The sequence below is a fragment of the Pyxicephalus adspersus genome, chromosome 6, assembly GCF_032062135.1.
Source record: "Pyxicephalus adspersus chromosome 6, UCB_Pads_2.0, whole genome shotgun sequence".
NCBI classification, from domain to species: domain Eukaryota; kingdom Metazoa; phylum Chordata; class Amphibia; order Anura; family Pyxicephalidae; genus Pyxicephalus; species Pyxicephalus adspersus.
In genome coordinates, this window is record NC_092863.1 from 62,460,563 (window position 1) to 62,483,346 (window position 22,784).

The 22,784-nt window shown below is 36.8% G+C and overlaps 1 protein-coding gene across 3 annotated transcripts in view; it reads right to left on the reverse strand.

Moving 5' to 3' along the window:
* Nucleotides 1-10,185: 10,185 nt before the first annotated feature.
* SNCAIP (synuclein alpha interacting protein) overlaps nt 10,186-22,784 on the reverse strand; it is a 138,872-nt gene continuing 126,273 nt past the window's right edge. For 2 of the 3 annotated variants that reach the window (XM_072416037.1, XM_072416038.1), the window contains 2 exons: nt 21,449-21,519; nt 10,186-14,127 (listed from right to left, as the gene is read on the reverse strand). In XM_072416037.1, coding sequence (XP_072272138.1) covers nt 14,043-14,127; nt 21,449-21,519 — 156 coding nt within the window. In that variant the 3' untranslated portion in view covers nt 10,186-14,042. The remainder of the gene's footprint in view (nt 14,128-21,448; nt 21,520-22,784) is intronic. The other variant, XM_072416039.1, reaches the window with a different exon arrangement.

Below are 22,784 nucleotides of genomic sequence, written 5' to 3' on the forward strand. Positions count from 1 at the left end.
TGTTTTGTATTTATTTATTTATTTATTTAAAACTCATTCTAAAAGTTTAGAAATGTTTAGGAGAAATATGATCACCGTATGGAAACCTTTAGGTTGGTATTCAATATTTAGTATTATATTATACAAGCTGATTACAGAAAAAATAATTTTTGAAAGACAAGTTTAAACATTTTGATGTACAATCTTGTAGACTGGTCATTTGATGTAAAGTAAAAAATATTTTTGTTAGGTGTAGAAAGTTCATTCTCCAGGAGAACAATGTTTCTAGGCATATAAGGAAAAATTAATGTGGCTGTATATAAAGATTTTTTTTTTAAATATATAAATTTCTATATTTAGAAAAAAGATTTTTGATAAAGCACCTTACCCAGATAGCTTATATCCCTCTCCCCTTGTGTGCTTAAAGATTTAAGCTCAGTTATTAATAGGCTGTTGTATCCCATGTTCTCTCTTGGAACTGTGGAATGGAAAAACTAAATAATAAAGACCAGATAGCCTGATTTCTAATGCATTTAAATTATTCAAGGTTCTATTATAGGAAGAATCATATTTAGTAGTAATCATCAGAGAATCAACATACTGTAGGGTCATTGGAGACAGGTGAAGTCTAACTAACATGAAACATTTTTTTTTAGGGTTAAAGTCAAATGTTTTTTGAAAAAAAAAAATAATTATATTGTGTAACTATTCATTATAACGACCTGTTAGAAAAGCTGAGTATGGGCAAGAGAAGAGTATCAGAATATAGTATGTAAGTGTGAAGATGTTTTGTAAATCACATATTTATAATGGTCTAAGGACGTTGGTCTATCCACTGATTTTTGGTACCAGAGTGTACCAAAAATATCATAATAGAGTTTATGTACTAAAGAAGTAGCAGTTCTTCACTTAGTAAAGGGGTTGATTTAAACTAAGAAGTTCCCTTGATAATTATCACTTTACCTTCAACTTAACTTACTCTACTTTTTAGGAAATCAGGTTCCCTGTGAATAGCCAATTATGTTCAAGGAATATTATCAAATAAACACATGATAAAATAAGTAAAAAGAAAATATTATTTGAGTCAATCTGGGTGTACTGTCAGTTAAATGGGATAAAGGAAATATTTGCATGGCATCACCCACTTTCTCAATATCAGAAATACCTCCCTTTAAGTTTATCTCTAAAACAGTAATTCTGACATTTAGGGGACATTCTTGGGTGGAGAATCTTTTTGGCCAAGTGGCAATGATTGATTCCCCAGAGAATGTCATATTCAGTGCTTAACAAACAGACCCTGTTTTTTTTTCAACAGATTGAGACAAGTAAGAATCTTTTCTTTTAAGGAGGCTTTACACCTATTTACCATAACTTAGTTATAGCTTCATGTCGCTTCCCAACCCTACTCCATAGAAGGTATTGCTTCCATGTGCTGCACTAATGATGGCCAACACAATAAAATACACCAATGGTTCCGGAAATACATTAAGCCCAGGAGCATAAAGGACAGACGCCCCCCACTAAAATCTGGCCTTAGTGAAAGGATAATAGGTGAGTGTCTTGATAAGAAGACTTTATGTATTAAACAAAATACACACAATGCAAAGAAAAATGAGGATTATTACTGCCCGACTTCATTTACTCACAACTCAGTGAGATGAGGATTGTTTAACATAGAAAAGGACCAGCAGACGGCAGCAAATGCAGAAGACACTGCTGGAACATGGCGTAGGCAAGTAGTTTTATTTATATGAGTTGCATTTAAAAAAAAAACTGTAACACCAAACCCTTCATTAAACTAGAAATCCATTCTTTATATTTTTAAAGTGATATCTAAATGCATTTCATACGGTTTAGATTTAGCTTTACCCCACCATTATTACTATTTTTTAGGTTTAAGCTGACAATATAAAAACTGTATTTCGAAATATAAAAGTGAAACAAATATGTATAATTAAAAATTCTGTAATTTGCTATTTTTTAATGTAAAAAACAGCCAAGTTACTCTGTACAAATCATACAAGTTCATACATTGATTTGTACAGATTCATAGACCCCGGTGAATGGTACTTGATGTGGTATCAGAGGTCTGTTCATTGCAGTGGAAGCATTATGGTATATAACGTAATTGTCTTTCTTCAGCTCGGCCTCTTTATCAGGATACATGTCTGTTGATTAGTGGGGAGCAGGCTGTTTTTTGTTCCTGACAAAGTCCAGTGATTAAAATGTAGTGGTTTGCTCTTATTCCCTTGATAAAGGTGACAGCTGTAGAGTTCCCAGTGTTAGTGGATATGGTCCATGCAGATTGCTTTTTAATGAAAGCAATATATTATCTTACCTAGAGAGACCCTACATCCCTACCTTGTTAATGCATTCTAACTTGGCACCACATTCATCTATAAATTAGTTTTACAGTTCTCACTATTTATGTCATTAAAGAGTTGTTCTGCTTCTCACTCTAATAGCAGCATTAAAACCATTACAGAACTGGGCTTTGTAATCTCAAACCTAAATGTGAATTTGAATGTAGTATTAAATTCCAGTGGATTTTACATTCTAGAAGATCCAAGTTAAATATGGATATACAATAAACACAACAAAATATGGAATAAAAATAGAATATAAGTCGATGCTTGAAATAATTCATACACCTTAAATATAAATATAATATAGTATAAGCAGTACAATTATAGGAAATATTTCTCACCCATTTTATTCTCCTACTTCACAGAAGCTGTGTATTATCCATTATGTTTGAAATGTTACATTTTGCTGGTTGAATTGTAAATTGTATTAGTTTGTACAACTGCACACTTTTGTGCAACTCAACACTACTGGCCCACGCTCTGCTTTTATGAAGGGGATTACAGCTCTCCTTACATTTTTTTATACAGAAAAATGTAAGTTTTTATCTTATCTTTTATCTAATTAAGATAGGTACTTTTGATTTTAACACATAATAATAATAATAATATTAAACAATATTTATATAGCGCCAACATATTATGCAGTGCTGTACATTAAATTTGGGTTGCAAATGACAGAAGGATACAGCCAGTGGCACATGAGAAGGAGGAGAGGACCCTGCTCTGAAGAGCTTACAATCTATATTTACAATATAAATAAAATATATACAGTGGTACCTTGGTATAAGTCCTTAATCCATTCCAGATCCTTGGACTTATACCAAACAAATTTTTCCCATAAGAAATAAAAGGAAAATTATAAATCTGTTCCTATGTAAAAAAAATCCTATTGTTATTGTCATATTATACATTGATTGGGCTGTATAAAATAATTTAAACACTATTTACTACTAAAGTACATAAATACAAAAGCAATTAGATGAAATAAATGAAAATTTAACCTTTTAACCACTTTACCTTGCTGAGAAGAGTCGGGTGCCTACTAGGATGGTGCTGAGAAGGGAGGAGAAGAAGATGTTGTTGGTCACTGAATGGTAGTAACTGGCGTACTGACACCCGTGGGCAGTCATGGCTTTGTCTTGAGAGAGGTAAGTAAGGGGAGCGCACGGTGTTGTGACTCATTTTGACCCATAGAAGTTCTAGCACAAAGGTTGTATACCAAGCAAAGTTTTTCATGTCCAAACAGGACTTATACCAAGTTTGACTTATTGCAAAGCGGACTTATACCAAGGTACCACTATATAACATCTTTTCCTTGTACCATTTTAAAGTTTTATTTCTGCACCACTATGATTTTATTTCTTATCAACAAAATCCCTTAAATAGCTATAACATCACCATAATGCACCACCATGCTATCAACTCAAAGTGAATGTATAGTGTGTTACATGAATCGTCTTCAATCCTGAACCATATCCATTCCAGGTTTGCTGGATCACCCAGGTTCACTGATGAAAGTGTATCTTCTCCAGCCTTGGAAAGCTTTTTAAAAAAATCAGGCCCATTGTCTAGTGAGATGATTGTCCTGTTCTATTCAGAACTAATAAAACGTTTAGGTACACTTTAAGGCTGTCCTGGGACAGTAATTGCCAATTATAAGTTAATAAATGATGTGAAAAAGATCAAACTTCTGTATATGTTTACTTAACAATTGAATGGTGCTTTGCTTTTGAATCAGTAGAGCACATACAACTATTACTAAATAACATTATTATATTACAAAGTTAATATATTTAATTATATTTCTGCATTTTCTGAACCCTAAACACACAGATAAGAGGAAGGCATATGGCTCCTATATCCTGCAGGGACACTTAGAGCTGTCTTTTCAGGCCAAATTGTCCCTGTCCTCTCCTTTCTTTTACTGACACAACCCCTGGGGGTTCATTACAGGCTGGGCTCCAAGACCAAGCAGCATTCAGTCCTGGTGGAAGGACTGCTCCCCTCTGGCTCAGCCAGTTACTGGGTAATTATATTACTTCCCATCATTCATCAGTATCTATAGTGGTGCCATATTGTCCCAGCATTATTCTATATTATAACTACTTTTATATTTACAGCGTCCAAACAAAACTTTCAGAAATGAAAATTAAAATAATTGATCAAAATTTACCAAAATGGTCAATATAGCAAGCTATGGGCACTATAGCTAATATTTCTGTGTGTACTGTATTGGATACTTTGCCCCCTCATGGAGGCCACTACTGTACAGTTGCATTGTGTACTGTAAAATGATTACTTTTTATTTACAGACTGCCACTGAGTTGATATTTATTGTATAATAATATTGGTGACTTGAATTGCTTTATAGGAAGGTCCCAGTCTCCTTGCAGCAATGATTGTCATTTTACTATACAGTACAACATCGCCATCTCGTGGGCATTTCACAGGTTGCAAGGAGATCTGACTTACTGTGTGTTGCCTTCATTCTGCAGAGTGTAAGAGCCTCATAAACTTCTATTTGTCTCATGGGCATTTGGTTAATTAAATTACAAGATGCTGCAGGGGCAGTTTGAGGTTTTATTATGGAGAGAAACACTGATAGCCTTGTCTCCAAATGTGAAAGAAAATCTGTAGTCTTCAATTATTCAAGGTGAAAAACATGCCAACAACTGCAGGCAGAACAATGCAGGATGTCTTATTCTTTGGATAAAACTGCCCATACCATATGGATTGTTCCTCGTTTTATTGTCATAAGGGATTTTTCATTGGGAGATTTTGTTTGGGATTCTAATAACCCTTTTCTTACTTTCATAGCTCCATTTACAACTCAAGACCTAATACAGAACAGCTAGTAGAAAACTGAATCTAATGGTGATAATAAATAGAACACTTGATTACCTTCCGATAATAGGTAGGAACATTTTTGTATACTTAATAAGTGCCCTAATTGCTATACTGGCCACATACAGAAAAGTGATAATCATTGTCAATGTTAATAATTAATACAAGAATCTTCAATCTTTTGGCTTCTGAAGATGTTCAGGATGAAAGAGATCCTTAATGTATATGTCAAGTAAACAAAGAACTGAATAACAACATATTGAGCATATCTGTAAGTTTTATGTGTATATGTGATATGTTCCTCATGGGCGGTACTGTAGTTCATACAGCTACTTATCACTAGAAGCTGATCTATATGTATGGTCACTATTCTCCTACGTAGAATGTAATTTTACCCACATTTGCCACTGAAACACACCATGACAGCTTGGAGAAAATTACATAAAAAGTTTTAGCATAATGGTTTTTACTTACCATTATGTTTGTTTAACCCTGCTTATTTTTGTAGTCAGTGATGAAAAAGAAATATGAGATTTCTTTAGGCCTGTGGGGTAGTTTTTCTAAATCCTTGCTTATTGAGATTAGCAGTCACCTCCAGGTACCTACGCACTGCATCTGATCCTTGAATAGTGCCCCTGTAACCTCAGACATGGATTGCACATACAGAGCAGTTTCTTCATCCCTTGGCTCTGACCTAATCCCAACCAACCCCAAGTACTTTCTATTGGCCGATAACTTTGGTGGCGGGCTCCATTATTATCCATTTATATTTTTATTTAGATATACTTTAATATGCATGTAAATCCTATCAATGAACTGTTATTTGCTTCCTTTTGCTTTGTTATAGATACATTAAAAAACGGTGGTCTTCAGAAATTTGGTTTTGTCCTGTGTTCTCTTCATACTTCATGTGTTATACCTAACAGTTCTCTTAACTCTTAGCTTGGAATACAGAATAATTAGTGTGCATGATTCTGGGCAGGGTCCTCTGCTCCTCCTGTGTCACTGACTGTATCTGTCTGTTATTTGCAACCCCTATTTAATGTACAGAGCTGCATAATATGTTGGCGCTATATAAATCCTTTTTTTTATTAATAATAATAATAATAATTTAGAGATCTGCGAGTACATAGTTTAAAAATATTGTTTTACTGTGTATAAAATCTTTGTTTAGAAAGTACAAGTGTTACATGATAAGGTGTCTCCAGAGCTCTCTTTCATCATCTCCATTTGTGTATGGACACAACATAATCAGAACCTGGACATAAAGGACACCTTTCAAAAGGCAGAAATAAAGTCAGGGTAATTTTGTCTTTTTACCTGCAGTAATTTATTACTATAATCAGTGTGCTGTGCCTTACCTTTTACATCATCATTCTGCAACCTGCATTCTTCATTTTCCTATAAAGAAATCAGCAAGGCAGACACCATGGCCCCGATTTATGAAAGCTCTCCAGGCTGGGGATAATACACTTTCAGAAGTGAAGCTGGGTGATCCACCAGGATTCAAAACATTTGCTAGCAAATAGCAAATAATTTTGAAAAATCCAGTCCATGTTTTGTGGATCACCCAGCTTCACTTCTGAAAGTGTATTATCCCCAGCCTGGAGAGCTTTCATAAATCAGGGCCCATGTGTCTAATTTATTAAAGTTCTCCAAGGTTTGGTGGATAACCCAGGTTCATCTATAATAGTCTATCATTTCCAGTTTTGGAGAGCTTTGTATTTATTATTAATAAACAGGATGCATATAGCGCCAACATGTTACACAGCCCTGTACATTAAATAGGGGTTGCAATTGACAGACAGATACAGACAGGGACACGGGAAGGAGAGGACCCTGCCCCGAAAAGCTTCAAATCTAGAAGGAAGGGGAAGTAACACACATATAAAAATCAAGTTTCTAAAACCTCAAAAAGAATTAAACATATTAAAGTGTATGTCCAGCCAAAAGCCTTTTCCCCCTGGTTTTTGATAGAGGAAAGGATGCAACCTCACAAAGCTATTTTGCTATCAAGGGCACGATTAGAAAAATTCCCCCTCATTCCTGTCATGCTGACAACATTTTCTCGTACAGTAAATGATGAGAATGTTCCAACAGCCATGCAGAGCAATAAAAATGTTTTCAGAGTAAGGAAAAGCAGCAATTACTGGCTGTCAAAATGACAGCTGGGATTCTCTATGTTAAATTTAGCAGATAATGGCTGTCAAAATGTAGCCACCCCTGCGTACTGATACTTATAGTTGGTTTGCAAGTTTAAATGTGTAATATAGAGTACCAGTGAATTGTTATCCTGTAGTTATTATTATTACACAGTATTTAGTGCTATCATATTACACAGCGCTATACAAAGTCCATAGTCATGTCACTAACTGTCCCTCAAAGGAGCTCACAATCTAATGTCCCTACCATAGTCCTATGTCATTATTGTAGTCTAAGGTCACTTTTGAGGGGAAGCCAATTAACCTAACTGCATGTTTTTGAGATGTGGGAGGAAACTGGAGTACCTGGAGGAAACCCACTCAGACACGGGGAGAACTTGCAAACTCCATGCAGATAGCGTCCTGACGGAAATTCAAACCTGGGACCTAGCGCTGCAAATGCCAGAGTGCTAATTTATGAGCCACCGTGTTGCCCACTGTAGTTACAATTTCATTAATATGTAGATCAAACAATTACCTTTAATCTGCACGTCTTTAATTTCTTTAATCTGCAAATAAAGAAACCTTACATGTAAAGCTATGTAGTAAGTATTCCTATTTAAACCCTTATTAACTGCTATTTAACCCCAATCAGCTCTAATTAACCCTTTCTATTTTATGCTCTTAGCAACTATTTTTTTCTGATTTTTTTTTCTTAATATTACCATTAATGTGTTTATTTCCTTTCTGTATTTTTTCAGTGGTACATTAAATACATGGCAAGAGAGAGCCTAGTCTGCCTCCCTAAAACACAAAGTGGTTATTATTCCAGAGTTAAATGGCTGCTTTGTAACAGTAAGCATCATCTTGTGTTACAGTTTACATTCTTTCATCTCTAGATAATCAGTTTGTTCCACATAAACCAAATGCAGCCAAGTGTTTCATTAGTCTCACAATTATTACATCACATGGCTATATCGCATCAATTTTTGAAAAAGCTTGAATAGGATTCCAGGGTATCGCTACCATAGCATTGTATGTTTTATGTCTACGAGGTAAAGAAAAGAATTACATAAAGACTTTGCTAATTGCAGAAAAAGTTCAAAAGTCTATGTTTTTCAAAGCCATAATTACAGCCATAGTAAACTTTAAAATAATTTGCAAAGACAAGGATGGCCAACAAGCTGCCATCTAGCTGCTGGTGAAATACAATTCCTGGTGTGTTCTGCAATATGCTGACTGCCAGGACAAGCTGGACTGCAACACCTATTAAACTGCTCCCTGAAATAGCTGACAGACACCTAAAATGCATACTAATGTCTTTAGTTCGCTAGAGAGGCCAGAGAGATTAAGCTCAGAAATGAATAAGACGCCTTGTCTCCATTCCTTCTGCCTCCCACACCTCACTATTGGACTGTGAGACTTCCCACCACACAGGCTCATACCTATGGTGCAGGGGGTGGGAAGAGGTTGGACAAACTTCCAATCCGAAAATTTTCCCCTAAAGATCACCCCAGGTTTGGGACTGTTTGGGCACTTCATCATCAATGCAAATGTATGTCTGGGTACCTGTGCATGTCTGCTATTTATTATTAGTCCTAATAATATTTTGTGTAGCCATATAGTTGATTACGTTAGAGTTTCTTTAGTTTTTTTCCTCTTTATAACTTTTTGACAATAAAGTTTTTGTTATACCTTGGTGGTGGTGGTGGGAGTATTTTTCCTATATGGAGCCATTCTTTCATTATTTCGAGCATTCTGGTATTTCTTGGTCTCACAACATATAGAGTTAGACCACCAGCTATAACAGATAACTCCCAATTCCTCAATCTCTCAGGGCCTTCTCAGATCTTCTAACAATAAATACAAATCCATGCAATTTTTTTTTTATGTTATAGTGTGAACTTATGTAACTAAACAACTAGTTATAAATGCATGCATACCTGCAACCAGCAAACCTGTGTTTCTCACAGCTTTCTCAGTAAAATTCCAAGATGTTTGACCCAGGATTCCCTATGATCTATGGTTTCACCTCTTCTGGCTAGATAGCCCAGTGGTCACAAACTCCTTACACCTCCCCTAGGTGGCTCCACCTAGTGCTCTATGCATTCTGCCTGCTCAATTATTAGACAGCTGAATTTAATTCCAATAGTAACAGGTAGCTGATAAAGGAGCAGGGCGAGGTGATTAGTATGGGAGAAGAACTGCATTGTTTTATAACTGGTTATGGGCAAAGAATGCAAGTAGCCCTTCCCGAGGATTTTCTATGAAGAAATGATTATATCACTGGCAGCACTACTTTATCGTTTAGCTCCAATAGACTCTGCAAGATGGTATATTGTTAATATTATCTATATATATATGGAAAAGCAAAAGAGAGCACCTACTTGCAATAGCAGATAAATTAGTTTTTCATAACTCAAAATTTTTAGAATGTTTGATCAAAAAAGTGTTGTAGTTCTATTAAAGAGTTATGCCAAACTACAAAGATTCCCGGTCCAGATCATATGGCATTTAACTAGTCTGCGGTGTCACATGAAAGCAAAAGACCTGGCCAAAGATAAATCTTGGGTGCTATGAGTCACAATATTAAGATCATCCCAATATTACATATAAATTAGATGACTGTTTCCAAAATAAACGTAACAATTCTTGTCTCCCAATGTTGTTCATTAATCCACTCCTATGTAGAAGGACACAATGGGGTGCATTGTCCCTGCCCCCTCCTCTCTATAGAACAGAAAAGAGCTGTGTGTACAGTGCTCATTCATTCTTTTGTCACTGGAAACAATCACAAAAGGTTTTTTAGAAAATAACTGATTTCTGGTATACAGAGAATAAATACAAACACAAGATGCAAGTTAATTTTTATTGGTAATTGCATCCAAAATTCATAAAAACATCAAATTCACAATGTCAAACCCAACATAGTCTAAGATAGAAAAAAGTGCTCATCTTTCATAAAACATTTCTTACAGCAAGACTGAGTGCTCTCGTATTATGGATGGAACAGCCATCGTACACTAGAAATACATTATCATTGCTTCTACAGTTAGCAGTCTACTAAATCAACCGCTTTATAAAATGTAAAAGGCTCAGGAAAAAAAACAACCCCTTCTTTACAAAAACATACTGCAAAGAAAAACTAAAAGCAAATAATTTACAGTGAAAAATTAGGTGCTGCGATCCTCCCATGCAACTGCATAAATATCTGTTTTTTCGCACATCAATGAGGATTTTACAAACTGTTGTAAATGTTATCTATTGCTATTATCCTATCAAAGAGCTGGTTGAATGCTGGTTTACTTGTTTACACAGTACAGTCTTTTGAAACGGATTACCAGGTAAACAGAAAATCTGTTGTTGTAAAAAAACTTTAAGGGGTCACTCCGGGTGTTCTTAGGACAGATATGTTGATATATAACAAATGAGCAGCATTACTTGCTGGTGGAATGTAGTATTACAGTCAATCCAGTTCATGCATTTATTACAAATACTTTATTGTATTTAAAATTTAGTACCTGAGTCTGAGTCTTCTTGGGCATCACTAGAAGCCAATCTGACTTCACTGCATTGTACAGTGATGAAAATAGAGCTTGTGGCTTTGATGAAAGAGAACTGAGATGGCCCAGTCAGTGGGCTGCTGCTTGTTCAATAACAATATTAACTGCTTTCAATGCAGTAATAAAAAGCCAATGTTAGAATTTGGCAACACCATCTGGATTACAATATTTGTAGAAATTCTACAAACATCCTCCTCTCAATGTGACTCAATTACCAGTCTTGATGAAATTGTGTCTTACATGTATTCTAGTCCCAATATAAATTATATGAAGGAACAGAACAAGTCCCGAACCCCTACAAATATTATCTGTTACAAAAACACAACAGAAAACTTCTATTCTATTACTTTGGTTCAAGACATTTACAAATAGAAAAATGTGACAAGGAATTCCATTTTTTGTGGGGATGGAAAATAATTTGTTTTCAATTAATATAGGTTTTTTAATTATTTAATTTAATTTTAGGTTTTAAACAAGTATTTAAAAATTATTATGGTTTTTTACCATACCTGTGTCTTAATTGAGAACATTTCCTTTTTTCTATAGTAAGCAATTCGTTTTGCTCTTTTATCTCTTTTCAACTGATGAACTTTGGTTGATTACAGGAGTGGATCATCAGAGTAAAGATTCCACCTTTCAGCAATATAATTCATGTCAGTAACAAGTGATGTTAGTATTTAGTTGTGCAGTACTACAGGTTAACCAACCAACATTTCAGCATGTTAATGTCCTCTAATGATTATAAAGTGAAATTGAACTCCCATAAAAGAGAAAAAAGAGAGTGCCTGGCATTTCCCACATCAAGAAGTTACATAGCAGGGAACATTCTTCGTAAAATGCTCACTGCTGTGTTCAGTAACAACAAGGTGCAGTGATTGTTATTAAACAGTGTAGAACATGCTAATTTGCTGAGGGTTGTACGGTTTTCCCCTGCTTTAGTCTCATCAACTTCTGTGTTTCTAGCACCAAAGAGGGATGGGGTAGGGGCCAATGACTTCAATTATAATTTTAAGGTAAATAATAACTTTTTTCTAAATAAATTCATTTAGTTTCACCTTAATTTTGTGGTGGTCACAAAACAAGTGACCATTATCAACTAAGTTTATACATACCAGAAATGTATTAAGGCTCATACAGTTGTGTAGGAACTTGCATACAGCTGTTGCTGGAACAGAGAAATCACACCTATCTCCTGATGACAGTAAGAGGAGGCATGTCTCCCTACTATGGAGAAATTCCCTCTCACCTCCTTTCACTGGAATATTATTGTAAGTGAAACATTTCTGCAGTGGGACAATACTGTAAGTGAAAACCTTCTGCAATGGGACACAGCAATAAACCTGACAAAGGTTTTTTTTTTTTTAACTCCCCATTCTTTACAGAACCAAGAAATATGGCTTTAGATACACTATAAGGGCTGATGTACAGGAATTCGCTGACAAATGCATTGTGGTGGTTGCTGAAACATGCAACAGAATCTTCTGAAAGCAGAGCAGCTAACATCTTATATCACATACATATAAAAACTTCTAACATTTATTAACCCACTCATATTGGAAAATCTTACTTTTGTTATATTCACGTTTAGCCTGTCATATGTTTTTGGAAATGGTCACCGTCTGAAGACCCAATCTATAAATTTAGGAGGACACCAGGCAGCACCTGGAATGTAAATATGTGTCATCAGTCTTATCCCGCTGCCTGTATTTTCCTCCACATGTTTACTGAGTACAGAAACGATTTAGCAGACTATAAGTGTTCAGTTTTAGTGTGACACATACACATTACACTGTAAAAAAAATAGTACCAGTATGACTGATTTGAGATCAATATTTCACTAGAATAAGGAGATTTTCAGAAGACACCTCTCAACAAATTTCAACTGAAATTTAGAAATAAACCAATTCCATCTGCTTTGCTTTCAGCCTTCTTGAATACTTCAATGATGGAACCACAAACCATTATGGATTTCTTCTTCAAACGCCAGCCCAATACTAAAGGCCACATATTAAGCACTTCACAGCAAATCTAATCCACCCCCATGTGGATGATAAAGTCAGAATATTCCTATGGATTATAAATCTCCTAAAAAGGTACTATGCTGGTCTGCTTGATTTTTCTTTATTTATTCATTTTTTTTGCAATTTACATGGGCGAATGGTAGATGCATTTTATTGTATTTTTGTATCATTTCCATTTTGTATAAAAAATAAAAAAAGCTGCCTGAAAAGAAATATTCCACATTATCAGAACAGGTAGTAAACAATAGTTGGGCAATAACCAAAGCATTTTTTTTTTTTAATATTTGATCTATCCATGATCCTTACAGTAGGTACAGCCTTGTTTTAAAATCCTTCTTTAGAGGTAATATTTTAACTCCACTATTATGTATTGAAAAGATGCTGATAAACTTTTATTTTGAAGTGATATTAAAAACAACCTTTTACTATGATCTGCTTTCCATTTGCATAATGAGGGCAAAAGGATATGTTTTGCAGGCAGAATGACTTAAGAATGTTGATCAAAAAAGAAAAACAATCCACATATTTGCTTCATTTAATGCTGTGTGTATGTAAGATGTAGGGGTCCTTATTAAAACTTAAGGCAGTTCAGTTAACATACAGATTCCAGTGCAATTTTATACATTTTAACATCTGCTTTTCAGACAACAGAACTTTAGTTTACAGCAGTACACATGACTCCAGAAAAAAAGTAATTGTGTATTTATTCATTAACCAGTTGTGATTTTATGAATCCAATTTACTCAAAAGGTGAAGTGACACTTAAAAGACAAAGTAACAAATCATCGCAAACCCCCAATGTTATTTTTTTTAACATAGAATCATTTTTTCATATCACAAGCAATGGGATGAACCTTGTCAGTAATAAATACAGTGTACAATAACTGAAGAGGAAACAGACAAAAAATATTTATCAACTGATCTAGTGTTGGACATATCACAAATCACTGTCAGTGCAGTGCAGTATAAAAAGTCTTGGCATCACAAAGACAAAAAGTCAACTTCTGAGAAGTAAAGTATCCACACCAAACAAGCACATCAACACAAAGTGTAAAAAGACATCATAAGGCCTCATGGGAGCCAAGGATTGGAAGGTGTGGTCGCAGGACATCTGTGAAGAAGACACGGTTATAGGAAAAATTCTTGCATCTCCGATTCTTCTGGATCCATGTCACTGAACAAAATCTTTAGTGATCCTCCAACTGTATTATGCCTGTGTTGAGAGAACAAGAAAAATTTTCTCACATTAAAATAAAAAAATATTTACCAAATTGTCTAAAACTAGAATGGAAATGTCAAAGAATCGGCTTTAAAAATAAAAACAACCCATTTTTGCAGGGGTTCAGGAATTCGCCAAGTTAGTGTGCTATACCTGGGTTCTATATATTTTATGAACATTGTAAATGAATAGATGAATGTCTATAATAAAATTAGCAGTTCAAAGTATGTCACCCACAGATTCCAGGTTTGCTGGATCACCCAGGTTTTCCCAAGACAAAGTATCTTCTCTAGCCCTGGAGAGATTTAATAGATCAGACCCTTGGACCTGATTTGATAAAGTTCTCCAAGGCTGGAGAGGATAAATTTTCATCAGTTAAGCTGAGTAATCCAGCAAACCTGTAATGGATCTTGTTCAGGAATAAAAACATTTGCTATCAAATGACTTTTAGGAAATCCATTATCGACCGTATTCATCCTAACCAACCGTATTCATAGCTAAAGTTTATTATTTTGTCACGAGTTGGGCTTTAATAAGAACATATGACACCGTACAAGTAGCCTTTGACAAATTAATATAGATGTATGCCACCTACAGATGTATTTTTTCCAGTTTCAAACAAAAAACGAACAACAGTAAATAAATCAATTGAATTTGAATTGAAAAAGAGAGAAGACAGACTGATCATGTATTGTAGATGCCATATAACGATTAGGAAATCTATTTGATTATTTCAACATCTCTATATTTTTCAGCTCCAGGTGAAAGGAATGTGAAAAGGCAGAATCCCGCACACCAAAGCGCAGCGCTGTAATTGAATGTAAGCAATATTTTTGGGAATGCAGAAGCAATGCCTGCAGCAACCAGCCACCAAGCAGTCATATTTCAAGTGCATATTTACCAGTAGTAGTGTCTGTGAACATTCTCAGTTATTTAAGTCATTGTAAATTTATCTTAATATTTAATTCTAATTCATTCTACCTGTCTGCTCTGTTGGATATCCAAGCTTCCTGAGAAATTGTTATCATTCAGAACTACTGGGTGTGTTTAATTATAAAGCCGTCCTCTGTGGTTTCCTCTACTAAGCCTACATGACTACAGGACGCAAGGGATCAAGAACTGTCAGGTATTCAACACACCCAGAAGTGTGCCTGGTAGTGAAAATCTTTCAGCAAGCTTAAATCAAGCTTCGGCCCAGCAAAATGTGGTGGGGTAGGCAGCTTCATGTAATTGTTAATTACATTGCTTTATTTGTAGGATTCTTTGTAGTTAATTGCTTTCTTTGTAGGATTGGTTTAATTTGCTTTGTTTCAGTAATAGTGAAAAAGCCACATGGAGTGTTTAAAACTGGTGACACCTTGGTGTCTAATTATCACAAGGAAAACTACCTGCATGGAATTTATAGATTCACCCAGTGTATGTTTTTTTTTTCTAGGTGTTCCATCTCCCTCCAAGAATCCAAAAATCCTTTTATAGGCAGACTGACTGTCTTCTGAAAATAAGCCCTAGACCAGTGGTCCCCAAACTTTTGCACGTCGTGGACCACTAAATGCGCAGACACTGGACCGTGAATGTGCGGGGAGCCGTGTTTCACTTGAAGTGGAAGAAACTTCCCCCCAGAGTGGTGTCATGGTGCCATAACCCACCCACTCTCCCATCATAGGTTTGAGCCCGCAATGGGAGAGTGAGTAGGTTGAGTCCAGAGACACAACCTGACGACCGCCCTAAGCCTGCGATGTCTCCGGAAGACATCGATCGTGGCTCTGGCTGGTGCGTCCCCCCAAGTGGGGTCCTTCTCCTGACCCCTTTGGTGGGTGCCCTGGCCAGAGTTGCAACCCACCTGTCAGACGGCCGCTGCCTGACCGGAGGTTGGGGACCCCTGCCCTAGACTGTGTAATAGTGAAAGTTTATCTAGAGTAATAATTGCTGTGAACGGTGTCCTGTAAAGTGATGTACAAACTGATAAATACTTTATATAAAAAAATGGTAATCCACATGCTGTGCTGTCTGCAAAAGCCAAAAAATTGGTCTACAGAATTAAAAAAATGGGCATTATGATACAGTTGTCACACATGGATAATGCAGTTTCGGCTATGCAAATTCATTTTGAAATAATGGGGTCGACGAGAAGGATCTCCAAACCTTTTGCAGCTGTCAGATGTGTTAGCCGGCGGCAAACTTGCTGACTCTGCAGTAAACATCTGCCGTAATATTTTGGCCTACTTACACACTCATACAGCTGGTCTGAGCTTCAGAGTCTAGATGACCTTTGCTATTCTGTTAATGATGTCAGTTTTCTTTTTTTAATAAATAAAATGATAGCTTGAGATTTAGAAGATAAACTATATAAATATGGCTGTCATTATTCTGCAATTGTAAAAATTTATCTCAAAGCTTCCTTCTAATAAACAAAAGAAATGCTTATTAAAATACATTTTTTGAAGGATCCAGAATAAGACAAGGTCTCTCTATTCATTTGTTGGCAGGACATAAAAATGCTGGTAAGGAATCAAGCATAATGTATGTACAGATGTCTGTTTAGCCTTTTCTCATTAAGGATGATGGATCATGCATTGAACGTACACCAAGCACATTAAACTGTCACATCCACATCTTTTCAGCTTTTCCCATGTTTTCAGAAGGTCTGCAGATGTTTTTGCCAGAGAGTAAATTTTAGTACTTGGAGACATCCGAGTCACAAAGAAATAAAAACGGATAGATGTCCATTATTAGATGGACATTTAATGTAGTTTGAAGCATGGTAGGGAATGTTTAGCTACTCGTAGCTCTGCAAGGGTAGAAAATGTCCAGAGAGTTCACACTTTGTTTTTAATCAGCGAATGCATTTTTAAACATTTGTCAGCCATTTTTGTAATGTTTTCAGGCAGTCAACAGGGCGAGATGTATAAAAAAAAACATGCAGCCAGAAGCAAACTGTACAAGCACTTGTGAACACCTAAAAAAGCCAGGGGTTAGACCTATTATTATGCCTGCTTCCTAGCAGTTAGCAGTAGACAGTCTCCCATCGCATGTTCAGACCTGCAATGGGAAAGTGGGCAGGTCCTGGCATATGGCATCACTAAAGGAGAAGTACACGTGCAGTCCGGAGCCAGTAAATTTAGTGGTCAGCTGGTCCGAAAAGATTGGCGACCACTGTTTTAGAGCTTACAATACTGTGCAGTACAAAAATCCCATTTTCTTTATACCATCCATGGAAAGACATGGGACACTGTCACTATTGGGATATCCAAAAGCAGTGAAATGAAGGGTAAACATAAACCCTTGGTAAAAGTTGAGTTGTATGCATGACAAGCCCTAAACAAAACACAGAATAGAGTTCACTCAAAAATGTCAACTCAACTGGAACAACAATGTAAAGGGTGGAACACTCCTACAACAGCTATCAATACCTCCGACAAGTGCCAATCACCACAACCAAAGAAGCACTAAACTCCCTCATAATTACATATATTAAACAGCAGTATACTAGTTCCTAAATAGCAGTAAACTAAGTTCCTAAAAACATGAACCACCTTTATTGGGTTCAAACAAAACCCAATTACAGCACACAACTATGAACCATAACCATGAACCAGAGACTATCTAGAAATCTAGCTTCCTGCAAAAATGTAAAGAAGGGCTTTCTGGGCAGACAAGGTCACGAAGACTGCCCTAGAATCACAGTCTAAGAAATCAACATTGGCATGAACTGAACCAAAAGGTTCCACAATGTCTGCATAGGAATACCAAGGTTACTTCCAACAACAGGTATGTAATTCCAATGCCTGCCACAGCTTCAAGAGCTCCAAACTAGGGACTAAGTGAAAAGCTTAAAGTGACATCAAAGGCCAAGTAGGGCTCTTTTGCAGAGTTTCTTAATACTCTGCAAATGTGAAATTTAATTGGACCTTCAAAAGCTTGTGACCAAAATAGTCCTTTACAACTCCTCCGAAAATCCAACCAAGGCATGAAAATCAGGCCATTGTAAAAGCCTGAAGGGAATACTGGATGTGGAACCATTGAACAACCCATGTGCCTATGATGTAGCACTACCTTCTACATTGGTATCTGGGTATTTTGTGACTAAAATGCTCCCTACAGTGAACAAACCACCAGGTCACACAAGGATACAACATCAATGCTAACTGCAGAAAGGGCACTTTTTAGCGACTAATAAAGGAAGCACTTAAAAGTGTCTTACCAGATTTTATGGCACAGGAAGTCTCGTGGGAGGTTTGTGTTCTGCCTCTAAATTAGCACAGGTAATATGGTGAAAATGAGTCCTGTCACAAAGTGAGCAGGAACAGAAAGTTAAAATGTTCTAGCTGACTCACTGGAATCCCAAGCATCAAGTAATTGTAACTGGCTTTGGGAAGCTACACAGACAATTTAGGTGAAAGTGAGAAAGGCCTCAATCTACAGCCCAAATCAAAATGCACATTAAACAGGGACTAAACCCAAAAGTGCCTAAAACAAAAAAAAAAAACACTTACCTTCAATCCAGCAGGGCAGTTTGATCTATTTGGAGGTCTCTTACATCGGTTCCTGTGTCGTCCCAGCACCCACCCACGAGCCAGCGTCGGGCGCCGCCAGCTTCATCTCTTCTTCCGGGTTCTTCTTTCTACGTCACCCGACCCAGACGCGAGATCGAGTGATGTAGGTTGTAAAAAATGGCTCCACCCCCCACCAGGAATGCCCCCCCCGAAGTGAAATCCCTATTCTCCGCAATGCATACGGAGGAGAGGGAATGTTCCCTAATTACTCCAGCGGCAGAAGTGTTAACGTTGGCTGCGGTAAATAGGGAAGAGAGCCATCACACGCAGGCTCAAGAGCCGCATGCGGCTCCGGAGCTTCGTCTCCGGCAGTTTGTTCCGGCTCCAACGTGGGTTGCTGGCTGGCATCTCCTAACTTGGAATGCATTCTGTTCAACTTAATCAGAGTGTCATTTGGAAAGTATCTATACTTTTTCTCATGATTTATAAATTCAAATCAACAACTTTTAAAAATCTCAGGGCCAAAGCCAGGGCCATTTATTCTAGGGACACAAAACAACAACTGTCATTGTTTAGTTACTTATAAGGATTGAACTAAATGTCATCTGTCTAGACATGGAACATCCAGTTTCTGCTAAGGCTGAAGAGACGGTGCTTGTTTTACGTAGGAGCAGCAGAAAATTAAAATCATCTTTTACAGGGATGTGTTTGTGGCTAACACCCACATGGTGTCTTCACTGGTGTTTATTTCAACTATGTGGTGGTTTATCTGTTCTTAATAAGACCGATTTATTAGATGTCCAAAATATTTCTCACCACCAGAGAGGAAGGAAAACATTTGTGAACTGTCGCTTGTGTGACTGTTGTATATTATTCTTAAATATATATTAAAAAGAAGAGAATAACATGCTTTTTATTAGGAAAAAACACTTACTTTAGTAAACAATGGTATAAACATTGTCCAAACAATTTAAAGGATTAATCAAATAGATGCCTTAGTGTTTAGGAAGTCAGTAACATCACATACATGAATTCTCCTACCCTGTATATAGCAGCAATAGAAAATATTCTGCTTCATCCATATAGCACTGCTTATCCAAGTGATGTGCAAGCAATTCCAGTTTTTATTCTTCCTTGCATGTGATTGGATATTTATTGCAATGTAAATTCTCACTGCATCCCCTAGGGCTATGTACCCACTTCAGATGATTCTCGGCTGCTACTAGTTGCAGGGTTCATCTTGGGCGAGAATCTGACATGTGTACAGAGGCCGTCCGACGTTGTTCATGGAACCGTCCTGGTGGATCCATGAACAGCAGAAGATGAACAACCTCCATACAAGTGGGAGAAGAAGAGCGCAGCGTGGTTCCGCTAACTCGTTCTTCCCCCTCTCTTCTCTATTGAGCAGAGCAGCGCTGTATGTACAACACTGCTTCTTTCATCTTTCAGTCTTTTGTCATTGGAAACGATCATAAAAGATTGTTTCCAACAACAAAAATCGAACGCGTGTACGTAGCCTAAATCAAGTGAATTATCCCTTGCAGAGTAAGAATTTACTTTGCTAAGTAAACAGTTTAAACTCTCTTAGTAAATCAATCCCATTGTGTGAAGCAGATTGAGGGAACCCATGTTTTGTGTTCGTAAAGGACTCCACAATTTTTTTTTGATTTGAGGGCTCTGTAGCCAAGCCCAGGAACAAATCAGTGGCCACTCTCTGCACTGGTCTACAGGTTTTGTATACAGGAGGAAGTCACAGTCAGCTTAAAACTAAATTGGTGTGTACTTGGAGAGCTAGAGCTTTTCTCTGAGAGTGCTCAGGACTCATACACAAACTTAGGACTATGGGCCTGATTTAATAAAGCTCTTCAAGGCTGGAGAGGATACACTTTCATCAGTGAAGCTGAGTGACCCAGCAAACCTGGAATGAAGCAAATAGCAAATGACTTTGAATAAATCCATTCCAGGTTTGCTAGATAACCCAGCTTACCTAATGAAAGTGTATCCTCTCCAGCCTTGGAGAGCTTTAATAAATCAGGCCCTAATGTGTGAGGCTTATCTGCGCCGCTAACAGTCAGTAAATGAATTATTCTTGTGACACTGTCCTGGGCTTACCTCCTACTTAGAAAGAGACTACCTTGACTGGGCAAATAGAAGTGGGTGAAACTATGCTAAAACTAAGAGTACCACTCTAAGATGTCTGTGCCTGATCTGCAACTAGGCTGCTATATTACAAAATTAGCAGCTTTTATGTATTCTTCTATACTTAATACTAATGCAAGGTGTACAAAGTGTCAAGAAACATTGCCTAGTGCTAAATAAAAGAATGTAAGAACCTTCTTTTTCCCAACCTTCAGGGGTGAAAAAATTCACTACTGACACATTGTAAATGTAAACAGAATTTTACGAGCTCCTGTCCACTATATTCTATCCTGGGCTTGCTCTATCCAGGTTTGAGAATTCTAGAGGTGACTTTCCCACACATGACAGGAAATGTGGTTTCCATTCACATCATCTGTTATATGACTCTTGCTGAGCAGAGACTCAGAGTCATGCCAAGATGTAGCAAGCGGCAAGATGGATTTATGACAAGGTCTTCTCTTTTTATATTAGGCAAACAGCATAGCCAAATCTATATTGCTGGGCCTGTCAGCAAGACATTATTAAAGACGTGCACTGCTAATTGCAAAGGACAAAACTTACTTTGGCTGCCTTACTTGATTTATGTGCGAAAAGATGATTTCAAAGAAGCATGCCAATAAAATGAAAGAAAAAAAATATAGAAAAGAGAAGGGTAATCTTATAATCAACAGCACCCCACATACCATGCATGATTAGGAAGAAGATCTTCAAGCAATGCATTAGAGGAAAGTTTGGCACAGCAGACACAAGCCTCCTGGGAAATTGCAATATAAAAGTCAGTACATGCAGCATGCAGCATGCTTATAACACAATTCACATATATAAAATCATGCTTTCTATGCATTTGGTTGATTGAATACATATGTAAAAGACAGTGCAGATTCATTGCATGAGCTATCCTTATACCAATATTTCTAAATGAAAACCAAACTGTACCCTGGATTTGTAATACCAAACCACTTTCTAGGAATGCCACAATCCATTACTTGAGTCAGGACGGCTTGGGAAATGTGGAAATATTTTACTTATATTGTGATGAATCTGCTTTCAGAAAAACTGATTTAAAACTGTGTCTTACTTAGGATATAACTAAAGGAAAAATATTTTTTTGATTTGGATAGCGTAGGGAATTGGTAAAACCCCTGCCAATTTTTTATTGCTGTGTCCTTGCAGGGACCATCACTTTCTGTCCCCAAATTTTAACTATGAGTTACCACGTAAACAGGAGGTGAGGGGACATTGTCCACTGGGGACACGTTTCAGTGAGAACTAAGAGGTGATTCTCCCAACTTTGGAAGGTTTGCTCTTACTTTCTGTTGTGTCTTTGGAATAGAGAATGATGGGACACAGACAATAAAAAAAATAGATAGGGGTCTTAACTATTTCATACGAATAAAAAATAAATCCACATTCAATTTAAAGTTTACAAAGTCTAAGATGGTCACCTTAAACTTCAAGTTATCTTCCCAACTGTGACACCTTGTGTTTATAAAACAGGGAATCTGACATTTCCTGGTGGAAATCAATTACTGCCATTGAAACACACAGACCTGGAACATTCCCACAAGGGAATGTTAGATTCCCTGTTTTATAAATAGAGCTCATTGTGTCTTGGCAAAGTGACAGATGGTCCCAGGGCTAAAAAGCATTTGGTAAAAGCTTAGGGGATTGCAGTCCTGAATATTATGTGACTGTTCTCTGCCCCAGACAGAAGGGCAAATAAAGTAGTTGTGAAAGGATAGTTACAAAGTTACTACTCTGCATGCAAAAGATATAAAAATGATAATACTTTTACCAGCTTCAATTTAAAGCATACTTTGCCATGCCCACAATTCTCCCACCTGTCCTCTATGTAGAGGTCTGTACATCTTAGACGCCACATCAAGTACAGCCACCCCTCTGGCTGTAATATTATTTATACCAATAACTGAATAGATTAATAGAACATACTACTCTGCACTGTGCTGTATTATATATATTAATATACATTTATATGTATATATTTATTTTAAGCTATAC